General features: G+C 43.9%; 2 protein-coding genes across 2 annotated transcripts in view; both read left to right on the top strand.

Annotated features, from left to right (window-relative positions):
* Positions 1–1,274: 1,274 nt before the first annotated feature.
* Positions 1,275–17,785, top strand: LOC114427346 (fibulin-5-like). The gene is made up of 11 exons (XM_028395362.1): positions 1,275–1,582; positions 1,700–1,754; positions 1,925–1,973; positions 2,097–2,378; positions 12,994–13,116; positions 13,571–13,687; positions 13,761–13,877; positions 14,131–14,253; positions 14,347–14,473; positions 14,567–14,762; positions 17,167–17,785. Exons 1-11 carry the CDS (start codon positions 1,539–1,541, stop codon positions 17,326–17,328), a joined length of 1,395 nt encoding a protein of 464 aa, XP_028251163.1. The 5' UTR covers positions 1,275–1,538; the 3' UTR covers positions 17,329–17,785.
* A 797-nt stretch (positions 17,786–18,582) lies between these two features.
* Positions 18,583–19,530, top strand: part of LOC114428146 (tandem C2 domains nuclear protein-like) — a 37,547-nt gene continuing 36,599 nt past the window's right edge. Inside the window, exon 1 of the mRNA XM_028396503.1 lies at positions 18,583–18,705. The gene's annotated coding sequence lies outside the window, so the exon portion shown is untranslated. The remainder of the gene's footprint in view (positions 18,706–19,530) is intronic.

The following is a 19,530-nucleotide window of genomic DNA, read 5'->3' as shown; positions in this document are numbered from 1 at the left end:
TGTCTGAGTGGCTGGTCTCAGACGATCTCGGAGGTGAACCTGCTGGATGTGGAGGTCCTGGGCTGGTGTGGTTACTCGTGGTCTGCGGTTGTGAGGCCGGTTGGATGTACTGCCATATTCTCTGAAACGCCTTTGGAGACGGCTTATGGTGGAGAAATGAACATTCAATGCACGAGCAACAGACCTGGTTGACATTCCTGCTGTCAGCATGCCAATTGCACGCTCCCTCAGTGCTTGTGGCATCTGTGGCATTTTGCTGTGAGACAAAACTGCACATTTCAGGGTGGCCTTTTATTGTGGGCAGTTTGAGGTACACCTGTGCACTAATCATGATGTCAGATCAGCATCTTGATGTGGCACACCTGTGAGGTGGGATGGATTATCTCAGCAAAGCAGAAGTGCTCACTATCACACATTTAGACAGATTTGTGAACAATGTTTGAGAGGAATGGTAATATTGTGTATCTGGAATGAAGTTTAGATCTTCAAGTCCATCTCATGAAACATGGGAGCAAAAACAAAAGTGTTGCGTTTATATTTTTGTTGAGTGTATATACATATATACATATATGTATGTGTGTGTGTGTGTGTGTGTGTGTGTGTAAATGGTGGGTTTTTCCTATTTATAGGCACTGGGGGAGCTGGTGAAGTGCCTGCATTTTTGCTAATTAGTTGTATAATCAGGATTGTAAATGCTTAATATAAATATATATATTTACAAAATGTAAAAACTGCACATTTAAGAGGTTTCACCTGAGCAGAGCGTGGAACTGAGCTGCTCTACATTTTTGTATAGAGATCAATCAGTCGCTGCAGAGGGAGCGTTCCAGGGTTTCTCCAGGCGGATGAAATGTATAAACTGTAAAAGATTTTTTTGTAGAATCTGAAATTTGACGACAGAAATGATCCCACTTGATCTTCGCGGTTAGTACTCCGGAATCAGAAAATAAAATAAAGGTACCACTGTTGACCTCCTTATTGCTGTGGGTTTTGTCATATTTTCGTTGCGTTCATGTGAACCAGATGTGGCTACTACAGCGTGGATCATCTGTTGCGCCAGATGTGCAGTGTCACTCAGCTCAAGGGCGCATAAAGCATACACGGTGTGAATGCTTTATGCTTCTCTATCTCTCCACCCAAACAGCTCAGGAGTACAGCGGCCTGTCGGGGTGAGTGCGCCGCTGTGGGGCCGTGCGCGCTGACTGGAGGGGGCTGGCTCTCCTGATTGAATCCAGCTGTTGTGAAAGTGCTCGGAGGGGGCCCGTCAATTTGCATTGCTAAATAATCTGTAGAGCCGACAGAGCGGGGCAGAAACAGAACAGTCCATTTTGAAAGGAGGCATTCCTGCAACACTTGGTCAATGTACCGAAGCTTCAGCTCGACCAGACAGCGGTTAATGAGAACCTGGTGTCGGCTTTCGCGCATAGTTGGAGGGGGGGAGCGGTGAGAGCCCTGCTGAGCTGTGCGGCGAGGGGATCTGAATTTACGGGTCGTCTAAATCTTTCCTTTGACAGAGAGCTCACTAGAAACCATAAACCATGCTTGTTGAAATACGTGGCTTCAGGTTTTGCTCATCTGTAAGGTCAGTGGTTTCTTTTTTATCTTGCTTTAATCTTTGCGTAACGAACTTTGTTGGGTCGGCTTTGCTTTGGACGGGTGTTTGAATGGAGATTAAACGGGATGCTTTGCCTCTTTGCAGGATGTTGGCAGCTCTGGTATTTATTGTTCTCTGTATCCAGCCTGGACACGGACAGGTAACACCTTCCTGTACTCTTTACTAAGGTTTCATTCATTTGGTCTTAAGGTCAGGGTCATGGGCAGCAAATGTTACTAATAAAGACTGAAAGATGGTGTGAGTGTTTGACTTAAAATGATGGATTTTAATGTATTATTATTGTGCCATAATATTTTTTTATCTCCTCAGACCTGCACAGAAGGTTTCACATATGACCGCAGAGCAAGACAATGTATAGGTGAGAGGCTTCTCTTGTGAAAAGTTACATGCAGAATAAAACTCCAGGCTAACCCTTATCACAGGCTCACAGATGTTCTGGATGCAGGAATGCCCTTATCAGTGCAGCTGCTCTGTGTTCCAGATGTGGATGAATGCCGGATCCTGCCAGATGCTTGTCGAGGAGACATGCGCTGTGTGAACCAGAACGGAGGCTACCTGTGCATCCCGAGGGGCTTGTACAACCAGCCCTACAGACCGGACCCCCCAGCCCTGCCGGAGCCTGTGCACCCGGACACCTCTGCTGGATTTTCAGACACCTTCCTCCTTGCTCCTCCGAGATCCGTGGAGCCCAGCTACCCCAGGGTGAGGGGTACAGCGCAGTGCATCCTGGGATACACTCCAGCAGAAGACGGCACCTGTAACGGTGAGTCTCAGTACATTTAGTCTCTGGGCCTCAGGGCCCCTCTTAGGTTCCCCAGATGGAACTGAACCCTTTGGGACACTGAAAATGTTTTTTTTAAACATTACCAAGTAGTTCTGGGGACACAAATCATCAGCAATCCACCAACATGTGTAGATTCTTTACAGATTTTTTCTACTTGCAGACATTAGTTGATTCAAACTGCAGTGTTTAACACTGAAACCTATAAATAAGTCTCTTTGTTTCTCATTTCTTCCCTGCAAATCAGCCATCACAGGGGTTAACAGACAACATGTTTAGTACTGGTGACAAAGTTCTCATTAGTGCCAGAATGTTGCTGGAAGCGAGCAGCAGCACCGATATATGAGCATGCATATCGTACTGCTTCAGAACAGCTCATACACTTGAAGTCATGTACGACTTCTGCAGTGTTTCTTGTGTATAACAGCTGCACTCGAGTCTAATGCACATTGTTTTCAGTTGTTTGCTTACAGCAGCCTGACAAAAAAAGTCTGTTATTCCCATTCATCACAGGCAGGGAATGTAGACAATGAGCCCCAAGTCAGTTTACTTTTGTGTAGAGCTCCAGTTGTGGGCGAGTGGGTTCGGATTTTTTTTTGTCTCCTTTAGGATTACAGAGATTTCTCATACACATGAATTAGTTTGATGTCTCCACATGAGTGTACTGAACCTTTGCATCACCTTTTCCTGCCTAACGGCATGCTGGAGATGGAAGGGTGGATGCTGTCTGTACTCGGCTGCAGATGCCTGTGGCCTCTTTTGCTGTGATTGATTAGATGTTTGCAGAAAGACAGTCCTGACATCTGCCACCTCATGATGTTTATCAAAAGTTAGAGTGAGACTAGATGAACGAGGTGACAAAAGGAAAAACAGACAGAGGCCAGTGATTCGGTGTAAATAATGGAGGGAACACATAAATCCATCAGATCACAGGGACAGATGTTTTTTGATGCTTGGTGCGGCGGCATGTCGTCACCGAGCCGATGCAGAGGGACCTACAATCCTCACAGAGAATACATTTAATCTTTTCTTTACTGAGGTCTGAGAACTTTCACAACCTTCATGGGATCCCAGCTGTTAGTCAAACACAAAGTGTCTGATGTTCCACTCCAGCTGAATTAAATACATCTTTACATAATTAGCCCAGTGTGTGTCCAGCCTGCTGAAAATGGCCTCCTTAAAGTCCATTTGAGGTGTTTTTCTGTCATTTTGGATAAATCAGTCGTGGACTTGTAATGAGTGGAAAATGTACACATACAGTACAGTTTTCTCCTTCTGCACAGGGCTTTAGCTCATGCACAAATATGGAGCGTTTCTCTGTGTAGGGGAGACGGCCTGTTAAAGAAGCAGCTCTCAGCCTTGTTTGGGTAAACTACACCACCAGAGTGCCAAAAATGAGGTCATGTGTTGCCAAATCTCTGCCCGGGCCAAGCCTGAAAAACAGGCATACCTCTGTGGGGGCCATTTGTAACAAGTCCACACGCCCCTGAAGGCTGGTGTGTGTGTGTGGTGATGTAATGGGCTGTTGATTGATGCTGCTGTGGGGCAGAAACTACACAGACTGTGACTTCCTGTCTGAAGCCGTAACAAACATGGCTCTGTCTTTAAGCTAATGCTCCCTCAGTGTCACTAATGGCACCAGTCTGGGGGGAACAATAGAGCTAATTAGGTCTCCAGCATGCCTCTGTGCATCTGTGGGCTCAGTGCAGATAGTCACAATGTTCCCCATCTCTGAGCGGGGTTCTGTTTTGCATCATCGCTGCAGTTCACACACATTAGTGGTGTGTAGTCATGCAGTTTCGCTATGTTGCCACAACTCTTCTTAGGAAAAAGTCCACAACAATTCAGATTCTTTCTCATTCAGCTGCATAATCATTGGTTGAAGGTGTGGTGATAAAGCTGTCTTAGTCAGTTTTACCATGGTACCTGTAAACAAAGGAGCTGCACATACAAACCAAAGGCACCACTAAATTTGAAGATACACTGCATTTGCTCACAGTGTCTATAAATTTCAACCAGTTTACGTTCAATCACTTGAACAATAACTGGGAAAATTCCCAATTTTTCCAAGTAGACAAAAACAGTAGGGGCAAATTTCCCAAAGTGGCATTTGGTATGCAGATCTCAAAGTCCCATGTCTGGGTCTCAAAGTGCCACGGCTGGCTGTTTTGGTGGTATGTGCCGCTCTGTGACTCACATGCCACTGTTTTTAAGCAGCATGCCGCTGTTTTGGGGGATGTTTTGGTAGCATTTAATGTCTGATTTGGACTTTTATCACTTGGGCAGTCTGCTCTAGCACTATGTAGCACTCGTATAGTGTACGTAGTACCGATCTCAAAATATCATCGCTGGCTGTTTAGGTGGTATGTGCTGCTTTGTGGCTCCATGCCTCTGTTTTTAAGCGGAATGCCACTGTTTTTTTTTTTGGGGGGGGGGGGGGGGGGGGTTGGTGGCCATTTTGGACTTTATTACTTAGACCTATAGTGCTTTGTATCACTCCTATAATGTACCCTATGTACCACTAAAATTGGTTTGGTTTGGCTTTTCTGAGTTGTTATGTTGTCCTGTGATTTGTTTATGTTTCAGGTAAATGTGCTTGATGTTGGCTTTCGTAGACTCCTCATGTTCTGAGACTGCTTCTTTCTACATCATGCCAGAGAATAATGTGAAAGGTGCTAATAAAAACTAGCCAACAATATATAACAGCTCCCATGGCAGGATTTGAATCTGTGTACATGACAGCAAAATGATTCCAAACCCAGCATCTAACATCCGTACACCATCTCGTTCGTTCTGTTGGCCGTTCAACAGCTGTGTCTGTGCTTGTGTATTCTTCACTATACCAGTGTTTCGCTGTGGAAAAACCATGCTTTATTTTCGTGGATTATCTGTCATCTAATCACGTTAAATTGGCTGTAGTTAACATGGGCGTGTTGGTACAACCACGAACACCACACTGAACCAGTGGCATGCTGCTTAAAAACAGTGGCATGGAGCAACGAAGCGGCACTAAAAAGCGAGAGATGACACTTTAAGATCGGTCTGTCCCACTCGAAGATCCATGCATACCACTATATAAGTGATACATTGTGCTAGAGTAGAGTGTCCAAGTGAAAAAGCCCAATACGGGCACTAAATGCCACCAAAACATCCCCAAAACAGTGGCATGTTCGATAGTGGTATGGCTGGCCTGGCCGGCCCTGGTCCCACAGACAGAAGTTATCTTTTATCATGGCTGCCTGACTAAACACAAAGCCAGACTCTTGCCCACTCCCCCCCTCCTCTGGGGAGCACACTCCCACCAGCAGATAGAGAGCACGTGTTGTTGTGCTCACCGTTATCGCTCTGGACTGGCTAAGCTAAGCTAAGCTAAGCTAAGCTAAGCTAACGGTAGCGATACTTGGACTTATACTTTTTTCTTTTTGTAGATTTACACTCATAGAATCATTAACTCTTTTTTAATGAGCTGTACAGCTTCTTTGTCACTCAGACCCAGACACTATTTCTAATATTCTTTTTTTGCATATTTAAATTCTGTGTCTGTATGTTCTATGTTGCCCCGTTGCCACGACAACGGCAGTTTCTTTGATTAAAACCAAGTGGGCGTGGCCTGTGTTGCCATGGTTTCTTCTATTTACGTGGCATAAATAGAGACGGCTGGATTGTTTTTTTCACACTTTGAATTCAAGATTGATGGACTCTACTATGGACACATTACTTGGAAGGAAAATAAAAGATACAGATAAAATCTGTGAAGTTACCAAGGAGGATGTTGGTCCCATTATAAATGCATTCTGTAATGGGACAACTGAAGAACAGTGGGCAGCATTGGTTTCAGGTCAGCCTGACACTAAAATGGTAATGAGGCTTTTAGATCTGTTTAGGGATGTCATACTGAAGATCACAGAATGTGTTCTGTGGTCGCTCCCAGAAAAGCAACAGGTTCCTGAGGATGAAGTGTTTCCCATAGTGGCCGACACGCTTCCTCAGATGTTTGCCACTGCTCTGGACATTTCCGAAGACGTCTACAGTGAGACCTCGGACAACTTTTCATCCTTAATTACCACAGAGGTCACAGAGGCAGTTAATGCTGTTGCCTCTTCTAGCCGAGATTGTGAGGTGCACGTTATCGTAAGGCCTATCTCTTCCAGGCGTAGGCAGAGGGCCTTGATCTCCTGCATGGAAGAGATGATGAAGGAATTCCTCATCAAGGTGGAGCAAAGAGGAACAAGACTCACAAAGAGGTATATCCTCTGGCAGTACTGACAAGGACAGTCCACCCCTCACTTCAGCAGCAGTCACCTTGTTCTGGTGGTTGGACAGAGCCTTTGCACACATTCCTTCAAGATCTGATTTCAGAAGTGAATACTCAAGGATGAAATGGACCATGGAAAGCAAATTCTGGATGCACTGGAGAAGGATGCATATTATATTCCTCCAGAAAAAAATAAAACACTTATCTTGTTTTACAATAACTGAAAACTTGTTGACTATTTTTTGTTCATACTAAGTTCCTTTTTTTAATAAAAAAAAAGCAATTAAAAAAGTTAAATAGTTAAGAATAGAATAATACAATCAGTAAAAAACATCTTCTCCTCTCATTTCTGTCATAATAGCTGTGATGAATGTACCTGTAGACATTCAACCTGTTATTCATATTAAACTGCTTTGTTTCGAGGAAGAAAGAGAGTACTCGGGTGGATGGGACTCTAAAGTTTAAAACCATGATGATCAGATTGTGTTACTTAACACGTTACTTGTTACTTATCTTATATCATATCATAGCTGCCTGACTAAACATAAAGCCCGGCTCTCACCCACTCCCTCCACCCCACCCCACCGGTTCTCTGCAGACCGGTGACTTCACACCCTGTGAAACATAAACAGAGGTCATATCCTCATAAGGAAATGTGGCTATTATGATGCAGAGTGTGAACTGCTCCAGGGGCGTCAGTGGAATTTAGCTGTAATCTGAGAAATCGCTAATCTCGAGTAAAAACAATGGCAAACTGATGCTGCATTGAAATGTTAACTGTTGTGTTAAGACCTTTTCAAACAGTGCTGAAATCCTGAGCTGCTGTAGAAACAGACTGTATTGAGCTGGTGCCAACAGGGAAAAAAAACTCCTGTGGTCCTAAAACACTGCAGTGGAATCAATTAAAAAAGTTTGATTGCTGCAGCTGAAGCATTGCTTTGAATGCTGATGTGAAGGATTGCTCTGAATTGCTGGAGAATCAGAGCAATTCAGAGCTTTGTATGCCTCTGTGTGTCAGCCTGTCACCATGGTAACAGCAGAGGAGACCTCAAAAACCACTCCACCTTTGAGAGCCTAGTGCGCGGAAACGATTCAGAATTAGAAAATTCTGAATACAAGTTTGATAGAGCAGCATCTAATGAGCGTTTTAAGACTAAAATGGAGTCAGTAGCTTGAAATTTGTAGGAGGAGATACATTTGGCAGATGACCCTCGTTGAAGGGCTCTCTCATAGACTCCCATGTTAAAAATGACACCGAAATTGAAATTTGAAAAAAACTTGAAGTTGGCCCGGAATGTCCTCTGTGAGATGAACATTTTGATAGTTGAATGGCTGAAATCGGTCAATCTATGCTGAAGATACGCTGCCAAAAAACGTATGGAAGAATAAAAAAGAAGAAGAAAGAGGGTGAAGAACAAGAGTTTGATTGCCGTTGCTAGGCAATCAAACTAATAATGCTTAAAATGTGATAAAGACTACAAATATGGCTGCTTTGTATGCCTCTTGTGTGTCAGTCTGTCACCATGGGAACAGCCCTGCCTGCCTAATTAAGCTTAATTAATGTTGTTTACTCTCCTCAGGGCAGATCCTATGTATTTTAATGGGGGTTGCACCCATGGAACAACTGCTTGTTTTTGTCCAAACCGAAGCCTTCAGACCAAAAAAATCACAACCGGGGGCACCAGCAAGGTTTACTCTACAAATGTGTGCGATTTCATGTTGATCTAGTCAAATATGTGGAAATCGTGGCGAGTTAGAAAACAGGTTTGCTCTTTACCAGTTGCTTCACCGTTTATATGGGCTGTGAATGAGGAAAAGACCGGCACTCTCCCCGAACAGCTGGCTCTACAGGCAAAACGGTTTGGTGTTGAGCTTTAAGAGTGACACCGTCAGAACCCAAACCATTTTTCCTCAAACTGGTGGCATAATTATCTCTGCCAGATGAAAGCCGCAGAAGTTGCAGCAGGATAGAGACAAAGGATCTGGTTTAACTTTTTTCCCGCCCGCACTCTGAGTGATGACATCATCCACTCTGAGCCATGCAATACACACCAATGTTAAACTCAGAAACGGGCTGAAAACCACTCCAACTTTGAGAGCCTGGTGTGCGGAAATGATTCGGAATTAGAAAATTCTGAATACAGGTTTGACAGAGCAGCATCTCCTGAGCGTTTTAAGACTAAACTGGAGTCTGTAGCTTGAAATTTGTAGGAGGAGATACATTTGGCAGAATAATGTGAAAGGTGCTAATAAAAACTAGCCAACAATATATAACAGCTCCCATGGCAGGATTTGAATCTGTGTATATGACAGCAAAATGATTCCAAACCCAGCATCTAACATCCGTACACCATCTCGTTCGTTCTGTTGGCCGTTCAACAGCTGTGTCTGTGCTTGTGTATTCTTCACTATACCAGTGTTTCGCTGTGGAAAAACCATGCTTTATTTTCGTGGATTATCTGTCATCTAATCACGTTAAATTGGCTGTAGTTAACATGGGCGTGTTGGTACAACCACGAACACCACACTGAACCAGTGGCATGCTGCTTAAAAACAGTGGCATGGAGCAACGAAGCGGCACTAAAAAGCGAGAGATGACACTTTAAGATCGGTCTGTCCCACTCGAAGATCCATGCATACCACTATATAAGTGATACATTGTGCTAGAGTAGAGTGTCCAAGTGAAAAAGCCCAATACGGGCACTAAATGCCACCAAAACATCCCCAAAACAGTGGCATGTTCGATAGTGGTATGGCTGGCCTGGCCGGCCCTGGTCCCACAGACAGAAGTTATCTTTTATCATGGCTGCCTGACTAAACACAAAGCCAGACTCTTGCCCACTCCCCCCCTCCTCTGGGGAGCACACTCCCACCAGCAGATAGAGAGCACGTGTTGTTGTGCTCACCGTTATCGCTCTGGACTGGCTAAGCTAAGCTAAGCTAAGCTAAGCTAAGCTAAGCTAACGGTAGCGATACTTGGACTTATACTTTTTTCTTTTTGTAGATTTACACTCATAGAATCATTAACTCTTTTTTAATGAGCTGTACAGCTTCTTTGTCACTCAGACCCAGACACTATTTCTAATATTCTTTTTTTGCATATTTAAATTCTGTGTCTGTATGTTCTATGTTGCCCCGTTGCCACGACAACGGCAGTTTCTTTGATTAAAACCAAGTGGGCGTGGCCTGTGTTGCCATGGTTTCTTCTATTTACGTGGCATAAATAGAGACGGCTGGATTGTTTTTTTCACACTTTGAATTCAAGATTGATGGACTCTACTATGGACACATTACTTGGAAGGAAAATAAAAGATACAGATAAAATCTGTGAAGTTACCAAGGAGGATGTTGGTCCCATTATAAATGCATTCTGTAATGGGACAACTGAAGAACAGTGGGCAGCATTGGTTTCAGGTCAGCCTGACACTAAAATGGTAATGAGGCTTTTAGATCTGTTTAGGGATGTCATACTGAAGATCACAGAATGTGTTCTGTGGTCGCTCCCAGAAAAGCAACAGGTTCCTGAGGATGAAGTGTTTCCCATAGTGGCCGACACGCTTCCTCAGATGTTTGCCACTGCTCTGGACATTTCCGAAGACGTCTACAGTGAGACCTCGGACAACTTTTCATCCTTAATTACCACAGAGGTCACAGAGGCAGTTAATGCTGTTGCCTCTTCTAGCCGAGATTGTGAGGTGCACGTTATCGTAAGGCCTATCTCTTCCAGGCGTAGGCAGAGGGCCTTGATCTCCTGCATGGAAGAGATGATGAAGGAATTCCTCATCAAGGTGGAGCAAAGAGGAACAAGACTCACAAAGAGGTATATCCTCTGGCAGTACTGACAAGGACAGTCCACCCCTCACTTCAGCAGCAGTCACCTTGTTCTGGTGGTTGGACAGAGCCTTTGCACACATTCCTTCAAGATCTGATTTCAGAAGTGAATACTCAAGGATGAAATGGACCATGGAAAGCAAATTCTGGATGCACTGGAGAAGGATGCATATTATATTCCTCCAGAAAAAAATAAAACACTTATCTTGTTTTACAATAACTGAAAACTTGTTGACTATTTTTTGTTCATACTAAGTTCCTTTTTTTAATAAAAAAAAGCAATTAAAAAAGTTAAATAGTTAAGAATAGAATAATACAATCAGTAAAAAACATCTTCTCCTCTCATTTCTGTCATAATAGCTGTGATGAATGTACCTGTAGACATTCAACCTGTTATTCATATTAAACTGCTTTGTTTCGAGGAAGAAAGAGAGTACTCGGGTGGATGGGACTCTAAAGTTTAAAACCATGATGATCAGATTGTGTTACTTAACACGTTACTTGTTACTTATCTTATATCATATCATAGCTGCCTGACTAAACATAAAGCCCGGCTCTCACCCACTCCCTCCACCCCACCCCACCGGTTCTCTGCAGACCGGTGACTTCACACCCTGTGAAACATAAACAGAGGTCATATCCTCATAAGGAAATGTGGCTATTATGATGCAGAGTGTGAACTGCTCCAGGGGCGTCAGTGGAATTTAGCTGTAATCTGAGAAATCGGTAATCTCGAGTAAAAACAATGGCAAACTGATGCTGCATTGAAATGTTAACTGTTGTGTTAAGACCTTTTCAAACAGTGCTGAAATCCTGAGCTGCTGTAGAAACAGACTGTAGTGAGCTGGTGCCAACAGGGAAAAAAAACTCCTGTGGTCCTAAAACACTGCAGTGGAATCAATTAAAAAAGTCTGATTGCTGCAGCTGAAGCATTGCTTTGAATGCTGATGTGAAGGATTGCTCTGAATTGCTGGAGAATCAGAGCAATTCAGAGCTTTGTATGCCTCTGTGTGTCAGCCTGTCACCATGGTAACAGCAGAGGAGACCTCAAAAACCACTCCACCTTTGAGAGCCTAGTGCGCGGAAACGATTCAGAATTAGAAAATTCTGAATACAAGTTTGATAGAGCAGCATCTAATGAGCGTTTTAAGACTAAAATGGAGTCAGTAGCTTGAAATTTGTAGGAGGAGATACATTTGGCATGTGACCCTCGTTGAAGGGCTCTCTCATAGACTCCCATGTTAAAAATGACACCGAAATTGAAATTTGAAAAAAACTTGAAGTTGGCCCGGAATGTCCTCTGTGAGATGAACATTTTGATAGTTGAATGGCTGAAATCGGTCAATCTATGCTGAAGATACGCTGCCAAAAAACGTATGGAAGAATAAAAAAGAAGAAGAAAGAGGGTGAAGAACAAGAGTTTGATTGCCGTTGCTAGGCAATCAAACTAATAATGCTTAAAATGTGATAAAGACTACAAATATGGCTGCTTTGTATGCCTCTTGTGTGTCAGTCTGTCACCATGGGAACAGCCCTGCCTGCCTAATTAAGCTTAATTAATGTTGTTTACTCTCCTCAGGGCAGATCCTATGTATTTTAATGGGGGTTGCACCCATGGAACAACTGCTTGTTTTTGTCCAAACCGAAGCCTTCAGACCAAAAAACTCCAACCGGGGGCACCAGCAAGGTTTACTCTACAAATGTGTGCGATTTCATGTTGATCTAGTCAAATATGTGGAAATCGTGGCGAGTTAGAAAACAGGTTTGCTCTTTACCAGTTGCTTCACCGTTTATATGGGCTGTGAATGAGGAAAAGACCGGCACTCTCCCCGAACAGCTGGCTCTACAGGCAAAACGGTTTGGTGTTGAGCTTTAAGAGTGACACCGTCAGAACCCAAACCATTTTTCCTCAAACTGGTGGCATAATTATCTCTGCCAGATGAAAGCCGCAGAAGTTGCAGCAGGATAGAGACAAAGGATCTGGTTTAACTTTTTTCCCGCCCGCACTCTGAGTGATGACATCATCCACTCTGAGCCATGCAATACACACCAATGTTAAACTCAGAAACGGGCTGAAAACCACTCCAACTTTGAGAGCCTGGTGTGCGGAAATGATTCGGAATTAGAAAATTCTGAATACAAGTTTGACAGAGCAGCATCTCCTGAGCGTTTTAAGACTAAACTGGAGTCTGTAGCTTGAAATTTGTAGGAGGAGATACATTTGGCAGATGACCCTCATTGAAGGGCTCTCTCATAGACTTTAATGTTAAATGGCTTTTGAATTTTTATTAATATTTTCAAAAAAACGAAACATATTTGAACAAATCTTTTTTTTAATGTCTAAACATAACTGACAGCATGCAAATGTCTACAAATACCTTCTAGTCCTGACCCATAGGAGTTTTAATGTGTGTGTGCTGCCCAGAAATGTGTAATGTTTAATTTTCAGCAGTATTGTTTCAGTATTGTAACATCTATAAGTGTCACCGTTGTCACTCTTCTCTGTTCCAGACATCGATGAGTGTGAGACAAACTCTCATCACTGTAACCCCACCCAGGTCTGCATCAACACAGCGGGTGGCTACACCTGTTCCTGCAATGAAGGTTACTGGCTCATTGGTGGACAGTGTCAGGGTGAGTTGTATCCATATTAAGTAATCAAACGTGTCCTGAGAAAGCTCACCCATCGTTTCCCCTTGAACTGTGGTGCGTTTAAGGAAGCTCTGACATTCTAAACTCAAGCTTTTTATGCACAAAAACAATGTTATGATGCCTTAAAAAGCATCTATATAGTAAGCATGCAAGCAAGTATGCAAACATTGTAAAATAGTGTGGATTCACTCATGTCAGTGAAAATTTTTTTTGCAGCTTTGAAGCTAGAAAAATCGATTCAGATTGCATATACTTTGTAATCAATAACCTTAAAATCCAGGAAACCACCAAAGCTATCAATTACTGTATCACTGTAAACAGCTGCTGAATGTCTAGGAGAAGGTCATTGTGCTCTCAGCTCTCCTGTGGAGTAACAGCGCCCTCTACATGTTAGTCACTGTAAACAGACCTCAGTATTCTGTCTCTTTCTGTCCAGATATTGATGAATGTCGCTACGGTTACTGCCAGCAGCTGTGTGCCAACGTACCTGGCTCGTACTCCTGCTCCTGTAATCCTGGCTTCATCCTCAACCCGGACAGCAGGACCTGCCAAGGTCACATAAATCATAAACTCTGCTGCTACTGTCCTGGTGTGCCAGTGTTGCGTTAACTCTTCTCTTCCTCCAGATGTGGATGAGTGTGAGGACGAACCCTGCAGTCACGGCTGCTTCAACACTTATGGCTCCTTCATGTGTAACTGTGACGAGGGATTCGAGCTGGCATCCGACGGCACCACCTGCATCGGTGAGGATTTTACTGTTTGATATTCAACACGTCTTAATTGTTAGGAGTAAGATATGACTGAATTTCAGATTGATTCTGTTCATTTGAGTTGAACTCATTTCATTAAATGTATATAATTAATCTATATTAAGGTTATTTCAGATGGATTTTAAACATATTCCATAAACATATACGCATATTTATTGGATGTAAATCCTACAAATATGAGCGCCCTTCCCTGATGAGTATTAATTGTGTGTTTTATTCCACTCAGACTTGGATGAGTGCAGTTTTTCTGAGTTTCTGTGTCAGCACAGATGTGTGAACACACCCGGCTCTTTCTCCTGCATCTGCCCACCTGGATATTATGTGTATGAGGACGGCAGGAGCTGTGAAGGTAACGCTTGTTCCTGAGCGTTGGCACATGCTGAACTGTGAACTGAGAAGGATGCTTTAACTGACTTTGGCTGTTGTGTGTTTGATTTTAAAGATGTCAATGAATGTGACACTGGTAACAACACCTGTACAACAGCACAAGTATGTTTCAATTTCCAGGGAGGCTATACATGCCTGGATCCGTTACAGTGTCACCCTCCTTACATCGAAGTTAGTGACAAGTGAGTCTTCCCCAGATGTTTTCTTCTGGTTGTTTTCGGGTCTTTTTTGTCTGTGTTGCTCACGTCTGTCCTCCATGTTTTCTTCCTCTGCAGTCAGTGTATGTGCTCAGCTGAGAACCCTGCCTGCAGGGACAGGCCCTTCACCATTTTGTACCGACACATGGACTTGTCGTCAGGGCGCAGTGTGCCTGCAGACATCTTCCAGATGCAGGCCACCACACGTTACCCCGGCGCCTTCTACATCTTCCAGATCAAGTCAGGCAACGACGGACGAGAGTTTTACATGAGGGTGAGTTCACAAACTGTACACAAGAGTGAAATGGAGAGAGATCACAGCACCACCTACAGGCACTCACACAGTTTAGTGGAAGTGATAAAGGAGGACATGGCAGTAATGTTTGGTTGTTAGACAGTCAGACCCACAGCTGAGGCTGCTTTGTAACCAGTCAAAATAAAGTTTCTGACATGATCCTGATACTTATAAGGAGGCAAAGGGTGACTGATAGGTGTGTGATCTTGTTACATGTATGTGCAGTTGAGCTCTTGGACTGAATATACAAGAAGTTTGAAGAACTTCTTGTATATTCAGTGTGTTAACTCAGTGTGTTAACTCAGTGTGTTAACTCAGTGTGTAACGTTTGCATGATTCTCTGAGCAGAACATTATCACTCCCTCTCTGTCTGCATCACTACGGTTCATCACGCGGTGCTGCAGGGCTTGGATGTTGGTTACAGCAACGCAGAGGGCTTGGAAGGTGCAAAACACCGGTTCAGAACTTCGACACAATTCACTACGAGACTAAACATGCTTCTGCATACAACCTGCTATCAGAGAGCGTCTGTACTGTACAAGTGAAGTTCTCCAAAACTACGGAGCCCTTCTGTGACATGGTCAAAAAAGAAATAAATTGTGGCCAAGAATAATGTATAACATGCGCACGAACTAGTGTTGTTTTTGTTTGTAAGTTGTAGTAGTAGAAATATTATAATTCATGGGAGCCGGCTGCCTGGCCAGGGAGCAACCTCCCCGTGCAGCAATGAGCGTCCCTCTCTGGGGAATGTGCTGTGCTGGAGCACTGGAGAGCGGGGTGCCCAACCAGGACACCCCCTCCCAGTGCAGCAGGGAGCAATGAGCGTCCCTCTCCCTGTCCATCATGTTGCTGTAACTCCAGCCCGGGCCAGGCAGCAGGGAGCAATGCTAGAGCCATTAGAGGAGTCAAAGCGACACGATGGACAGGGAGAGGGATGCTCATTAGTCCCTGCCTCACGGGAAGGGTGTGTCCTGGCCAGAGTGCCTTTTTACTGGCGGCTGGATAAAAGCAACTCTCCGAACATTTGTAAACGACGAATTGGTTTGTGTCGTGTGAGCAGACTGTCTGTTATAAACTGTGATGTTTTATTGGTACAGTCCGTCTTTGCTTGGTAACATTCTCTGTTGTTAAACTGTCAGCTGTACAGAGACGCAGCACTTCTCTCAAACTGACACCGTCATTCAGTACGCATCTGTCGTAAGGCACATCATTATGTTTACGTCTCGTTGGCATGCACTGCAAACCTGTGTAAACATTAAAATTACCAGACCCAGGCCTGCCACATATGATCAGATCTCACCTTCACAGTAGAGTCAATATCTTGCCTGTTGCTCTGTTATCACAACCACTGTCTCTGAATGTTTTAAATTTATGCTGTAAATTCAGATAACATGTTCTGATCTGTTCATCTGAATACTAAGATGTTATTTTGTTTGCTGTGTGAAATGAAATATATTACATAACAGCATACACATTTTTTATTGTTTAAAATAATGTCATTGGGGACTGTTGGCCCTCGGAGACTTTCGCATCTTCAAATCTGGCCCTCCCCAAAAAAAGTTTGGACATCCTCCCCATGTCTGCATGGACCTACCTGGGGCACCCTGCAGTTTTAAGCTGTGTAATAATCGTATCGTATCGTATCGTATCGTATCGTATCGTATCGTATCGTATCGTATCGTATCGTATCGTATCGTGTACCAAGGTAGCAGGTGGTCACACAGAGGCCAAAAGCATCTATTTTCTTACACAGCACTGGTTGACACCTTTATAACTTCAAAAAGTTGAACTGTGCAATCTGATTTACTCCTTCAGATGGGATCAGATTATAAAACTGTACAATCCATTTTACACATCTGCAACAGCTGCTTAATGGCTGACATTTATGCCTCAACATAACACATTGGATACCTTCAGTTGTGATCTAGATTTGTCCACCTGCAGCCTGGAGTGGGCTTATTTATATAAAGTCTTAGTTTAGTCTTAGTTACATGCATCATAAAAGGTCAGATTTTGTGGACAGATTCTGAATATGTGCCATTATATTCAGAATTACTGGGACACCTTTTGAAAATAAGAGTAGTGCATTCAGTGCACCGTGCAGCCAGTAGATGGAGCAATAAGTACATCTGTGTAAGAGGCTGAGGCCGGGTTCTTAAAGATGAAATGAAAACATGAACTCAGAGTTGGGATCCTTTTTTAAACAAGCCCTGGTCAGACTTCCTGTTCTATACATTCACTGTTATGACTTTGTGCTCACGTGTTGGCTTGTTGAAAACAATACGACGAGGCACAGAGCCATGAATTTCTTCCTTTGTGTGCAGCTGTCCCACTTCACTGCTTCCTACTCCTCATTCCTCACATTCCTCCCTCTGTCCCACAGCAAACCAGCAACGTGAGCGCCACGCTCGTCCTTGCGCGGCCGATCAAGGGGCCGAAGGAGGTGGTGCTGGACCTGGAGATGGTCACAGTCAACAATGTCATCAACTTCAGAGGCAGCTCCATCATTCGTCTGACGGTATTTGTGTCAGAGCATCCGTTCTGAGCTACTAGACTGGAGATTACTGCAGCTAGCTGATGTGATGTTTTATTGGAGACAGCTCCCTTTTTTGTTTTTAATCATAATGTCATCCTCAATAAAGACACGTCCGATAAGGACTCAGCCAAGATCAGCTGATGGGAAAGCATTCCTGCACTCACATCCACACCCCCCAGTTTAATGGACACTGAGCTTTTATAGCTGCGATAAGGACTTTGGACATACAGGAATATTTGTGGTGTACAGTTCCTGACCTGAAGTCATCCTCACCGAGTCTCAGTGTGTCTGCTGTCTGTCTGTGAATCGTCATCTCTTCACATATGAAGCTGTGAAAGTGACTTCAATGCTGATCAGGAGGAGAGCCAGTTTATCTGATGTAATTGTGCATTTTCAGAGCCAATAATGTAACGACTGAGTTAGCGATCACAGTTTCTTTTGCAACCAATAAATGTTTTCACCGTAATGACCTCCTGAAGCAGCTTTTCAGATTATAATCATATTTCTTCGTGGTGTTGAAGACACTTTGAGTGCACAGGAGAACACATTTGGGGCCACTGTGACACTTTTTGGGGATATAGTTACACACCATTAGAAGGAAACAGTACAATTTGAGCACACAAAAGGACCAAAAACTGTTAAAACTGTAGCATATTTTTGATTTGCTGTGCAGTGTTTTGTGATAAACTGTGGGATTATGTGCAAATCACAAATTCTGTGATTACATCTGTTGACAAATTTGGCTGTTTTGAGATTATAACACAGCATATTTAGGGTGCTCTGTGGCAAATTCTCTTCTGGCTGGTGGAGATGTAGAGAATTTGGATGATTTGGGCGCACAATGTCACTTTTTGGGATTACACTGAAGCTCTATCAACAAATTGTGAGGGATTGAGAGAGGGGTTACTGCAAGGGGGGGGGGCGAAATTATTGACTACGTACGATTTTGTGCGCAATGAGCCAAAATGTGGATATTTGTCAGCCCATTAATAAGCCTCAACCTAATCAGTTCCCGTCATGAGCGCGCTGAAAGTGAGCCTGGTCAGCAAACAAAGGCGCGCACTGATCCAAGTTTCTGCCTGGATGATGTGCACTGTTAAAATGGAGACGAAGCAGAAATAATATGACACCCAGCTCACAGTGATGGTAAAAAAAAATTAAAAAAAAATCAAAATAGAAAGTGGTGCGTTTACGGCTGTTCAGGGAAGGAAGCACATGAGTCAGTCCGGTAATTAGAGCGGGAGGGAGGGAGAGAGGGAGGGAGTCCTGTGCGCAAAGCGCACACAAAGCTGAGGTCTCTGGCATTTGTCTGCAGTCTCGATGAGAGGAGTGAACTGCGCCGCTGGATGTTCTCTGTTGGTCCCTTTCAATGAAAACATCGCGTGGGTAAGTTTACACTTTCTTCACAGTTTGTGGATTAAAGTTATGAGTCACTATTTAAAGCATGTGAAAGCTACACCTGCGCAAATTCCTCCACGCACCAGCAGAACCAACGCTGCAAGGTCAAAAGCGGGGAACAGTTCAGTGTAATAATAATAATAATTTATTATTAATAATGAATAATAATCAATATTACTACAGGCTGATAGCAGTAAAATGAATGTATTATAGAGGATATGATGATTTTTTGTGTGTGTTTGGAAGATAATATTGTTACCACTGCAAATGCTGGAGCTCTGGAGAGATCCGGAATTCTTTATGTCCATCCATCCATTTTCAACCGCTTAATCCGGGGCTGGGTCGTGGGGGCAGCAGTCTAAGCAGGGACACCCAGACTTCCCTCTCACCAGACACTTCCTCCAGCTCCTCTGGGGGGATCCCGAGGCGCTCCCAGGCCAGCCGAAAGACATAGTCTCTCCACCACTTCCTGGGTCTGTCCCAGGGTCTCCTCCCAGTAGGACATGCCCGAGCCACGTCAGCTGACTCCTCTCGATGTGAAGGTGCAGCGGCTCTATTCCGAGCTCCTCTCGGGTGACCAAGCTTCTCACCCTATCTCTAAGGGAGCGCCCAGCCACCGTTTGAAGAAAGCTCATTTCAGTTGCTTGTATTCGCGATCTTATTTTTTTTTCCCAGGGAGGCTGAGGAGTGTGATCCCCTGTAGTTGGAACACACCCTCCGTTCCCCCTTTTTGAAAAGAGGGACCACCACCCCGGTCTGCCAGTCCAGCCGCACTGCCCCCGATTGCCAAGCAACATTACAGAGGCATGTCTC

This window comes from Parambassis ranga, chromosome 22 (assembly GCF_900634625.1).
Source record: "Parambassis ranga chromosome 22, fParRan2.1, whole genome shotgun sequence".
NCBI classification, from domain to species: Eukaryota; Metazoa; Chordata; class Actinopteri; family Ambassidae; genus Parambassis; species Parambassis ranga.
This window is presented reverse-complemented; position numbering and strand designations above follow the sequence as displayed.

Excerpts from the sequence above, each read along its gene's own strand:
- LOC114427346 (XM_028395362.1), top strand. The coding sequence starts at position 1,539 with ATGCTTGTTGAAATACGTGGCTTCAGGTTTTGCTCATCTGTAAG. Across the intron at positions 1,974-2,096 it reads CAGAGCAAGACAATGTATAG|ATGTGGATGAATGCCGGATC; the intron begins GTGAGAGGCTTC and ends TCTGTGTTCCAG. Across the intron at positions 13,688-13,760 it reads GGACAGCAGGACCTGCCAAG|ATGTGGATGAGTGTGAGGAC; the intron begins GTCACATAAATC and ends CTCTTCCTCCAG.